Source organism: Plectrocnemia conspersa, unplaced genomic scaffold, assembly GCF_051122295.1.
Source record: "Plectrocnemia conspersa isolate PC_06_02 unplaced genomic scaffold, ASM5112229v1 ptg000013l, whole genome shotgun sequence".
In the NCBI taxonomy this organism is placed as follows: Eukaryota; Metazoa; Arthropoda; class Insecta; order Trichoptera; family Polycentropodidae; genus Plectrocnemia; species Plectrocnemia conspersa.
In genome coordinates, this window is record NW_028277177.1 from 11,666,578 (window position 1) to 11,679,647 (window position 13,070).

At 29.6% G+C, this 13,070-nt stretch overlaps 1 protein-coding gene across 1 annotated transcript in view; it reads left to right on the forward strand.

The window, feature by feature from the left end:
• Nucleotides 1-3,798: 3,798 nt before the first annotated feature.
• The window catches only part of LOC148227273 (uncharacterized protein C01C4.2), a 79,406-nt gene continuing 70,134 nt past the window's right edge, over nucleotides 3,799-13,070 (forward strand). The window contains exon 1 of the mRNA XM_088202601.1: nucleotides 3,799-4,034. Coding sequence (XP_088058727.1) covers nucleotides 3,899-4,034 — 136 coding nt within the window. The 5' untranslated portion in view covers nucleotides 3,799-3,898. The remainder of the gene's footprint in view (nucleotides 4,035-13,070) is intronic.

The window sequence follows — 13,070 nt, forward strand, 5'->3', positions numbered from 1 at the left end:
AAACAGAATGAAAGTTTATTATAAAATAAAATTTCTAAAAATATGCTCATGCTGATATAAAAGACATTCGCAACAATAAATTATGAAAGATAAACCGCAAAGCCTTTGCGCAATTTTTCATTCCGTTTGTGATAATTTAATATTTTTTACGCTATTGTAAATGCTCAAAGCAATTTTTATACATGTTTTATTAATTATTATCATCATAAAATACAGTTATTTTGGTTATTTTTGCAATCAGAGTCGCTTTAATAAATTTTCAGGGGAAACGTTATTAATGGGATCGCATTACGCGAAAAAACGACAATAACTTTCGCTTTTAATTATTAACCGTCATATAATATCCGAGGTTTTACATTTCGCTTTAAATGTCGAAAACGACAAAGGGCAAAGGATAAAATTATAGCTTGATTATGAAAGGCGATAGTTTCCCCTTGGGGCTGAAATCTAATTATCGACATTCTTTGCATCGAAAAGGCGTGACTTTGTAAGGTAGTCGAGCCAGAATTATCGCAATCAATCATTTCCTTCAATAGTATGCCTTTTGAAAAATTCATCAGGTGAATACGGTAAGAGTTTGCGCAAATACGTATAATACGTACGTACATGTGCCCAATATAAGGTACAAACCCGAGAATCGAACGCACCCATACACTTTCCATCAAACATTGCGAGAAATTATTATATCGTAATATTATATTATGCTGTGCACCATTATCTAAATGTGTTTCTTGATACCTTCTACGTTAGGTGATCAGAGTAGAGCGAGAACGTGTTAATAATAAATATTTAATAAATATACTAGTAGAAATTATATTTTCACATATCTTTCATTGTACAGAATCTTGAAAACCCAGAATTTTGGTGCAAATAAGCTTTAAAATAAAAGTAAGCGATAAGTTTGATAAATTGATTTAATAATAGACTTATCGAATTGCTTGTATTTATTTTTTCCTCATTTTATATGCTGTATAATATATATTATTATAATATGTTTGATATTTGCTTAATGTAATCACAGCGAGTACAGTAATCAGAAGTATTTTATCAGAATTTATATTGTAATATACTAAAAGATTTTCAGAATCACTCATAATCGTTGGGTAAAAATGAATTAAATAAGTATTTAATAACAGTACTAAAGCAATTTAAAAATAATATCGTTACCAATAATAATTAAAATTTGATTAGTATTTCAGAAAATAGCCTAAAAATAAAACTTTTCATATAGCACTTTAATTAAAAAGAATTATAATTTTTAATAAGGAAATTAATAATGGAATATAATAAATTTTAATTATATATTATTTTTTTTGCAATATCAGTAAAAAATGATTTGTCCATTGAATGTATTTTTTTAAATTATGTACTTTAATGCTTTTACTAAATTTATTAATAAAATGTTTTATACATTAATGATTGATTTTGTCATGTTCATCAAATGAACCATTCTTCTATTATATTTACAATTAAAGAGATTAACTTATGCTATGAAATTATAAAAAAGGCTAATTCGGCATGTAATAAATCGTTTTAAACGTCTAAGAAAAAATGGAGTTCCTAGATTAAATAAGACACCACCGTGGAAAACGTTTTAATAGATAAGGTCACTAAGTACATGGCATAAATCGGTAGGGGTTAGAGGGTGAAAAAATAAAGCGTGCATTCGGGGTTTCCCTCGAAACGGCCATTCCAAATTCACTCTAGCATAAAAAAACTTTCTGCCTTTTTTAAATTATATGTTCCACAAAAAAGGAGCGGATAAGAATATATTTTATGGAGGAGAACGCGGGCAACTAAAAAAACACATTCTCAGTCATTTTTTCATAGACAAAAATCACAGAATTCCTCTGAGATTTTTTTTATGATATTTACACAATACATTAACTTGGATTTCAATCAAGAAAAGGTCAACCCAAATCTCTTCACATCCCCTGATCCAGATCTTAGAGCTAACCCACTTTAGAGACGCATACAAATTTTACGCACAAACGAAAAAGATTTCCTAATTGTTGCAAAACGTATCGATATCTATTTGTAAGCTCACAAAATTTTACAAAATAATTAAAATTAAAAATTAATACTGCAGAGACAATAGAAAATTTTTCAGAACAAATGTCCTGTTGAATCTGCTGAAACTGCGCGGGTAAATATATTTAATCCCTTGCTTGCTTTGAACCTAATAATACATACTTTAAATAAGTTCATAGATAAAAAAATAATAAAAAAGTAATAAAAAATGTAAAAACGTTTATTATTGGGAAAAAATTGAAGTAAAATTATGTATGTTTTATTGTGATGTTGTTGAACATTATATATATATATTTTATGAAAATATGTTATATATTTATTATATAATAAAACTAAAAAGCCGTAAAACAAGCACGCAAATATTAATTTAGAACTATTACTATTTGTTTCTTCACATCAACGCGAAGACTACTACTACGTAAATGTAAACAACTAGCTAGTTATTATTTAAACATGAATTAGTCAAGTTGTCATGCTCTTTATATAAAAAATAATTTAACAACTAACCTCAAAGCTTTCATTAAGTTGAATAAAAAAGTATTGCGCTGAACTTTTTTTTAAAATAATAAATATTTTAAAATAATAAATATTTTAAAATTAAAATTATTTAAAAATATATTAGAAATACGACCAATAACACTTAAACATTATATTTTGAGAGAATAGCAGTATATTATCAGAACATCCAAAGATAAAGTTTGCTACAAGCTTAGTTTCCGAACTTCATTTTAAATCAAATGTTTGAATAATAAAAAAAGAGCTTTTTAAAGTTCATAGAATGTTCTATAGAAGTATAAAAAACACGTATCTAAGGATATCTTCGGATTTTCAGTCATAGTTGCTAAATCGTAGAATTTTAGCAGAGTCAGAGTCATAAAAAAAAATCGATTTCGACTCCTTTTTTTTTAATAAATATTGTTTTAAAAATGCATAATGAATTTTTTGACAAAAAAAATAATTTTGAAAAAATTATGACAGCCAAAAGTTTTTCAATTATTTTCTACTTTTTTATATTAATTATTAAAATTAAAAGATTATCGGTGAAAATATTTCAATTTTAATAATTTTATACGCTTCCAAAAAAGGTTAATTTGATCAAAATTGTTTAAATTAGAGTGGGAGTCGAAACAACTCTACATTCATTAAAAGTAAAACTCCTTGAAATGAACTCAAATATTTTCGAAACAACTTCAATATAAGAAGTAAAACACTAGACTGAAATCAAAATATGAAAATCAATAACAGCTATGTTATTAATTAAAAACTGCTATTACAGCTTACAATCAACTGATGTGCCTAATTTAATTTTGCTTATTCATCACGATATTCACTTTATGATTAGAAACAAATATGAAACCTTACGATTTCCCAAACACACTAAAAATTATAAAATAGTAGGGAACATATGGGCTTTCATGTATTTATCACCGACTTAAATCAATATTTTAACGTGTGATATAAGTGATTTGTAAGAAGATATTAAAAAATACATTTGTGAATTTTATATGTACTACATACAACTATGTTTACCTTCGGTTTTGATTGAAGCTTTGAAAAATCTTGTTATCTATGTATGTAGATTTGGAATACATTTCTACGACACCTTCGACAAAAAAATGCTTTCAAATCCAACTCCAAGACTCGATATAATTCTAAAAAAAAAATTAAAAATAATGTGAATATTTTGAAACTCCGCAGAGGACGTTCAGCGGCGCTGCCGAGCGTGTATGGGTCCCAGCTGGCGCTGGCGGCTGCGGCTCTCCGATTGTACCGGCAGTGGCGTTCCGCGGCCGTAGCGAGCTGATGCTGCGGCGTCGCCGGGCGTCGTTTTTTGACATGGACGCGGGAGAAACGAAAAATTCAAACCATGAGTGACAGGGGCCGGTTCAGCAGAATATCACCATCCCCAGGGCGGAACGGCAAGGGTCCCCAGTATGGGTACACGCCGTGTCCCAGGTCTGAGGAAGTTGGCACCGACATCCTATCACCCACCAATCACGAAGGTAAAATCATTGACTTTTGTATGTCAAGTTCAATAATATTATTATTATTTACTAGCTTACCCGTTTTATAATGCTTAAGAAAGTTAAACAATATCGATTATATTCAAAAACTATTTATAACAAAATACTGAAAGCTAAAATATAAACGTCATTAATAATACAAATTTGAAGCAATTATAAAACAGGATTTTTTACTGTAATTATGATTAAAATCTATAGCGCAAACAAAACTTAACAAAAAATATGTAGTAGGGCTTAAAACAAATATTTTTTACCTTTTTTAACGTAAAAGCTTTGATTAACCTTGAAGGTAAGACTATTAACAGAAATCACTATTTGAATATATAATATTCATATAATTAAATTTTTTTGTCTCCGTTATATTTTTTTTTTGTTTATGTTATTTTGTTTATACAAATTTGAATATATGTTACACCTTAAATTTTTAGAATACTAAGTATTTTCGTTTAAAAAATATGTGCTTTATATTTGTTGTAAAATTTCATTGTGGAATAAAAATAATTCATTAATTAATCACTGCAAAAACAAATAACCAATAATAGTTTTTAATTAAAAATACATTTTACTTTATTGTAAACTAGAACTGAAAATTAATTTCAATAATCAGATTCGTGTTCAGAAAGTTTATTTTAGTCAAATTCATATAACTTTATTATCGAAACAATTTATTGCTGAATGGTAGGAGTTTATATTAAACACAAATTTCTCTGTAAAATTTAACCTAAATATTAAAAATATTATTGTTATCAACATATTTAGTATTGAATATATTTTCATATTCAATATTTTACAGTAAAAATATATAATACATATAAAAACACTTTTAATAAGTACATTTTTATATCGTCTTTAAATTTAATAGTTAATTTAAATTTAAACTTTATTCTGTTGTTTATATGCTGTTTCTTATGAGCAAGACTAGTAACCAATCATATAGTTTTAAAAAAAATAGTTTGCAATTTTACGAATTAAGTTGCAAACTAATTTTTTACTCCTCCGTTCTTAAAATATTATTTATAAGCATTCCAAGTTATCAATCAATGACGAAAACATCACAATTATAAGATATTTACAAAGATCCAGATTAAAGATTTTTTACAACTAAATATAATAATGCCAAAATATAAGTTTTTCCATATTTCAGGCTTGCAAAATTGAGCAGAATCCTTGAGAATGTATGTTCAACTTTTTGAGCTTAGGTCATGTCACAGAACTCAAATAAAAAAATGGTATTTGAGAGAATATCTTCTATATAAAAATGTTTAAATAAATGGTTTTGCAAGCCGCATCAACAGGCGGTGTGGGCCGCATATTGTACATATATACATTGGATCACAACACAATTTTGAAGAGCCTACATTTTTTTTATTAGCGATGGACTGCGTAATAAGAATGATGTTTATAAAAGCAATCTTAACTCATAAGGTTTTTGTTTCACGAGCGAAAAGGATTAAGTTAGATTTTTACAGCAGTATAGAATTACGCCATTAATAAAACATATGTCTGTGTTGTCAAAGACAGTTCTCGATTGCAGCTTCAGTGTTTATTTATTTACTTAAATTATGATTTTTGTGACGTAATAGGTTAGCATAATGCGTCAAATAATATATAAGAAAGGAAAAAAAACATAAAATATTAAAAGTATATGATACGTATCAGACCAGCTCCTCGTAGCTGACATTAAGTAAATTAATGTGCAATGCCAGCGTATAAGAATCTGGATAGCGACTTCAGAAGAAACTCTAATATGTATCGGAACTCTCGTAGGCATTTCGGATTCCTAAACTACAATTATTCAAGAATAGTTAGATTATCAATAGCACCCCTTAGGACAAACTTTCTTCGAGAACTCAGATAAAAGAAAGGCGCTGGGATACAAAACGGATAATAAAAATATCTCAGGAACATTTTCTGAAATTTTCCGATTAAGAGTTGATTATACTGTGATTCTAAATTATAGATCTAGATTCAAAAATGCGGTAAACAAAATCGCAATACAGGATAATAATAAATAAATGATCATCAAACGTTCCTCATAATAGAGCCGAGCATCTTTAAGGATTTATCGCAAATATCGTTAACGTGAAGAGAGAACATGATTCAGAGATTTTCCAAGGACGTATCTGAAACCAGAACTTTCCCATCGAGATTGTATGAATATTTTGACGATAAAAGAGCTCGGGAAAATTGCTTAATATGCCATTTTCTTACACTAAAGTGCAGACGGTTGATGGAAGCTCATATCATCACAGAGAGTAAGAGTCCGCAACAAATCTAATGCTTTTTAATAATTTTAGTTGCACCTTAGAGTCAAAAATATTATTTGCCAACCGCCATATGTTACGAATTAACTGCGATTACTTAAATAATACAGGAATAATCGATTCAAATTCACTTTTTTAATAATAATTTTTAACTTTGTCAAATGCTTTATCAAAATCAGTGTGTATGATGTTTATTTTTATTTCTGTATGAAGAGATTTCGACGCTTTTTGCTGAAATACTGCTGAATAAATGTGACGAAAAACAAGAAGATGGTGTAATAAAACTTGCTGAAAGTGATTGAAGTCGTAACTATGGATAATTATTTTTTTATAATTTACAAGAAGATGACAATACTGGTGCATAGTTCTTGCTGCAAAATTTATCACACAATTTCATAATTAAATATCAACATGTGTATCGGTTTTTGAGGCTTGTTTCAGTCTGAATACCAATATAATAATAATTAAATCGTACCTTCTTATAAAAACAACGAGGAATATTTTTAATTAATTAAAATTTTGCTTTACAAAATGAATAATTCATTTCTATGCTTTACGTTGATTTTAATAAAAAGATTATTGCTATGGCTCCCATTCTGGAGCATATTTTCAATACCGGTATTTTAGCAATTATTTTAATAATGATAAAACATTTTTCATGATTATTCTTGACTTGATATAATATTTTTTTATTGACAATATATTAAAGCATAATTGTTTTTGGGTTCAAGTACTTATCACCATATTAAAAAAACATTATATAAATTATAAATTGTAAGCAAGTACTTATTTGGCGTTGTTTTCACTACTATTTTTTCACTATATCACGATATTTTTATTGAATGTTGCTGCAAAAAATTAAAAATTATATACGTGTCACAATGCTTATTTAAAAAATGTTTTTAATAAAACATAGATATGCGTACCTAAAAAAATAAATGCCCATTGACTAGTGCAAAATTAAGTACTGAAAATACGTACTTTATTCACATGCAATGGTCTGTATGTTAGTAGTCTATTGCAGTAGTAATTAGTAGGTAGTATATGAATGACAAAAACAATATGAAGAAAACGATACAATTATTATAAAAAAAAAGAATAAATTATGACTCATTAATTTCAATTATTTATAAACTATTATTTTTTCCGTTGTAACGCATTGGGTTTACGCCTGTCAAGTTGCAACGATATACTTGCTAAATAAAATATATATAATAATATTTATTAGTATTATATTCGTGATGATTATGTTAAGCGAACGCATGGAATTAAAACGAAACGACCGTTTAGCCGATCGATTAACATTTGGGAACGCTTGTATATAGGCACTAATGGGTTATTTATACGTTTTGTGCGAGTCGGTGATTTGCCACGTTAATTTAAAGTTTTGTGCCGCATCGTTCGTTATGCGTTAAAATCGCAGTTACTTGGTGGTATGTTGTGTGTATTGTTTTTTATCGCGTGTCTATACGAAAATAAATATTAATGTAAAATAATTTCGATGTTCGTGTTATTGAAAATATCAGAACCATGTATAAGTACCTACTGGAATCGTACCAATGAAAAATCAACGGAGAGTATTTTTAGTTAACAACTAGCTTAACCAACCATCTATTAAAAAAATATTACTTAAACGTTTTTTTTAATCTAAATAAAACAGAATCAATGACCATTTTATGAATTTCTTATTTTACATTTAGAAAATTGTACAATATAATGACCTAAATAAATGGAACAGAATCGTCACATTTGATTGCACGTTGTCATGGTGAAAAACAACCCTTTTCTATTCAGTAATTCATGTCTGAACCTTAAAAAAAATAATTTGCTTAATTGCTTAGAATTTATTTGTTTAGTTGATAATATAAGTCATATACATACATAGTTATATATGTATATATATACTATATAAACATAATCTTTATTTTATTGTAGGTTCGAGCTTAGGAAATTCTAAATTGAACTTCGTCTATGGTGACCTAATTTTTTATGAAAATCTGTGGTAGACTAACCGTTTTAAATATTTAATTACCAATCAATACAAAGATAAACATTTGTTAAAACACGAACCATTAAATTTGCAGCCGGCTATTCACAAGAAATTTAAAGGTCGTACCTTAAAGCCATGTCAAATCACGAATGATTTGTTGGCGCTAATGATACGTCACTAGTGATAATTTTAATGATTATCTAGGCATTCTATTTAGTTTCTCAATGTGTTTCAGTTTTTGATAAATGAGAATTCTAATTTTTACTTGTTATTTTAATATACAATATTATTGATGAACATAAGACTGAATAATTATTGAAGAGAATAATCTTTATTAGGATGATGATTATTTTATAATGGCCACGAATAATTATAGAGCATATAGTTACAAAAAAAATTTTGGCTGCCGTACTTATACACGAATCGTAGAGAAAACTATCAAAAACATTTTTTATATTCCGGGCAAGATTAAGATCATTAAAAAATCGAGATTAAAGTTCGCCAACATATTATTACGAAACTCGATGAAAAGTTCCCATACATTTTTACAATCTACCGCTTTTTTATTATCTGCTTATTAATGTAGTTCTTTGGATATCAAAGCAACGATTAGACCGATTAAAGTAGCTTAGAAAGTCGTAAATATTTTAATGTCATTCAAATACTGCCGACCTCTATTAAAAACTTCTAAGAAAAAATGCATATTTTAAATTATCTGGCACGGACGCACCCTTTTTTATGCAGCGGTTTAAAAAATAAATCGGCTGTAAACAATTTAAAAATATTTGTATAAGATTTAATTTTGATTAAAAAGAGTTCTCGATATGGTATTTTTCTTAAAAAATTCTCAGAAAGAAACACACTTAGTAAACTTGTTGATACATACGCAAGTAACAAATAAACGCTTTTAAGTATAATGTTATCATATTAAATTAATACTAAAATAAATTATATTATGAATTACAGGACATCAAAAAACAATATTTAAACCAAAATAAGCATGGCTTTAAATTACTGATAATAAAAACAGTATATAATTATTAATAATTTTTTTGTAATACTAATGTGTCATTTGAATGTTATCTTCTTTCTTTAATGTATACCTTAAGGCCGGTTTCACACGTGCCGGATAGATTCACCCGGCACCGGGCCGGCGCCGTTTACAAAGCTTTCACACGTAGCCGGTCTCTGGCCGGTTTCTGGCCGGTTTCTTCCCAACCCGACCTAAACCCCGTCAACTGGTGCCAGTAATTTAGGATTAACGGCTTCACATAAGTCCTTCCACACATTTCGCGTTATTTTTTTATTTTTGTATGTATTCTACTAAGATAATTAAAAGAGATTACATTAATATAATTAAAATTTCGAGGTCTATTTCTTCCGCTATTGCCTAAACACGAGGAATATATATTATATTTTATTACAAGATACCACAATCACTGTCAACGGCCCGGTTCATGTTTGAGTTTTACCCCCACCACACTCAACTCGGTACCCGGCGCCGGACAGTTTAGTGAGCGCGGCCGGCGACAACCCGGCAGTCAGCGTCGGGCCGGCGCCGGGTAGATTTGTCCGGCACGTCTGAAATGATAAGTACTAGCCCATACAACACCATCCCCACTACACGGCGCCGGCCCGGTGCCGGGCAAATCCACCCGGCACGTGTGAAACCGGCCTTAGGATCTTAAGTCAACTCAAGAAATATATGTACTTATTTACTCAAATTACTCAAATTACTTTATTTTATATTTCTAAAATATATTTTCCTACGTAAATTCATATTTATATTTGGAACAATGTTTATAATTTTATTTTCTATAATTATGTGTTTGGGGATGGTGTTGTATGGGCTAGTACTTATCATTTCAGACGTACCGGACAAATCTACCCGGCGCCGGCCCGACGCTAACTGCCGGGTTGTCGCCGGCCGCGCTCACTAAACTGTCCGGCGCCGGGTACCGAGTTGAGTGTGGTGGGGGTAAAACTCAAACATGAACCGGGCCGTTGACAGTGATTGTGGTATCTTGTAATAATATATAATATATATTCCTCGTGTTTAGGCAATAGCGGAAGAAATAGACCTCGAAATTTTAATTATATTAATGTAATCTCTTTTAATTATCTTAGTAGAATACATACAAAAATAAAAAAATAACGCGAAATGTGTGGAAGGACTTATGTGAAGCCGTTAATCCTAAATTACTGGCACCAGTTGACGGGGTATAGGTCGGGTTGGGAAGAAACCGGCCAGAAACCGGCCAGAGACCGGCCACGTGTGAAAGCTTTGTAAACGGCGCCGGCCCGGTGCCGGGTGAATCCATCCGGCACGTGTGAAACCGGCATTAGAGCGGTGGTTCTTAACCTTTTTAGTGAGCCGCACCTTTTTGAGTCTGAAAATACGTTTCCGCACCCCATTGAAAAATGTGTTCTTATTTTTTAATTAATAAAATACATTTGCTGCAAGATATATTTATTTATTTGAAAATATATATAATACATTCATATATTACATACAAAATAATATCATTTTTTTAGTTGCTAGGCTGTTGTTGATTTTTCATAATAATACTTGTGAAGCGAAGCTCCTTTTTTTAAAAAGAGACACGCGTAAGTTCAATTAATTTACATTTAAGCGATTTCTTGCTTTAGTTTTTATATGAAAAAGCAATAAAAATTCCATTTTACACATGTAGGTGGTGTCAAATTATAGAAGTAACTGCAATGCTTCTTTCACTAGGTGTGGATAAAGGACCATCTTTGTACACCAGAATTGCGATCGTCCATCAAATGTAGCTTATATAGAAATAGAGTTTTGCTAACATTAAATGGCTCACGTAATCGTTTAAAATAGATTGCAAATTCAGGTACATATAATAGTATTTTTTTAATTTTCCAGAACATTTTAATCAACCAAGTGAAATATTGGATAATTCCCATTTTTAACTCGAGGTGTCCAGATTTTTAGTTTTTCAATAAATGAAGAGAATTTTTTACCTAATCCTTGGCTTGGTGTGTAACATTCATTCAGGTAGCTGAATATATCTGCTAAGTATTGTATCATTTTTTTCAAAGTCTTTACTAAAAAGGAGTATTTATTAATTTATTTTAGAATTCTTCACGCAATTCAAAAACCCTGTTTAGAGAACAGCTGTATTTCGGTGTGAAAAAAACCACAGTATAAGCAGCACCGATTTCTTCACAAAAGGTACAAAAATACAATGATTAAGGTCTCGTTCTCGTATATTTTTTATTTATTTCTTTATTTTATTAATTTATTTAGCTTAATAGCTAATCTTTTACTACATTTATTGCAGTAGTTAAGTGTTGTTTTATATTTTCTGGCAAAGCTTTCGATTTAAGTGCATGATGGTGTAATATTCAATGCTTTTTTGTAACTTGCTGTAATTCTGTCTTGATGTATGTAAAAAAACTGAAATTTTTGCCCAACATTGCTGTGGCACAATTAGTGCAAATTGAGCTTATTTAATGGTGAAAAAATCTTTGCTGTGATTGAAAACATCAATTCCTCTTGAAGTTTACTACAGTGGCTCATTAAATAGGAATTCTTGTATCAAATAATTCATCCAGTTGTATGCTTACTTTTGGAGTAATGGCTTTTATGTATTCTACTACTTGCAGTAAAATATCTTCACTGAGATCATTTATTTCGTTGTAACAGAATCTAATACTGTTTTCGCAATTATTAATGAACAAAGTTTTATTAATTCCCCAGTGGTTGTGTGAGGTTTTTTATAAATACTTAGCGCACAGATATGACGCTTCTAAATTTTGTGATAGTACCACTGGTAAAAATCGAGACTTTTTTGACTTCAAGATGTACATACTATGTCCTGCACCTTCACCACCATGCACATTGTTGAAATGATCTAACAACTTTGATGGTTTAATATTGAAGTTTGAATATATCTTGGAACATAATATGCATTGTGGTTATTGCGTACCATCCTTTTCTGTTGTACAAGTGAATCCATAAGCAGCCTAATCGTCTTTCCATTGGCTTTTTTTTGACATAGCGAGGGTTTACTACAATTAATTAAATAATAATTATAAATCGCGTATCAAATAATTATAGTTATATTATATAATATATTATTCAAAATTTGCGAGAAAAATGTTTCTGTAATCAATTTATCCTATTCTGGTTTTATTTATTTATTAATTAAGTATATGCTTGTTTCTGCGTCAAATTGCTATGTAACGTTCGTATGCTCATCTCAAGAAGTTTCTCAATATATTGCCAATGTCACAAAAAGCAGTGGTAGATACAGAGTAAGTGAATAGGCAGCCAAACCTGTCAATCCTGTTTCAAAAAAAAAAATTGACTGATGCCATCGAAAATGTTAATATTTTTCTAATACCACAAAAATAAATTTATGTAGTTAGAAACTTCTCTCGCACTCCCAGAAATACCTTGACGTATGCTTCATAAGATTCCCATGTCGTCTGGATGAAGTACCGTTACACGAAATAGCATGCTTTATCTCTTTCTTCGTTGCATGCGACACCCCTCCCACTTTTATTTCTAGGGGATCGGCGTTAGTCCTGGATTTTTAAATGAATAAATGTGATTAACCTACAATACCACTAACTTCATTCCATAATTTTGCTACTTACGTATCTGATTTTTTTAATTTTGCGTAGAATTTTAACGATCTTTTAAATAAATATAATTATTATAGTCATTATTAAATGTGTTTCTACTATTGTTGTTACCAAAAGCAATAAAATATTTATATTTAT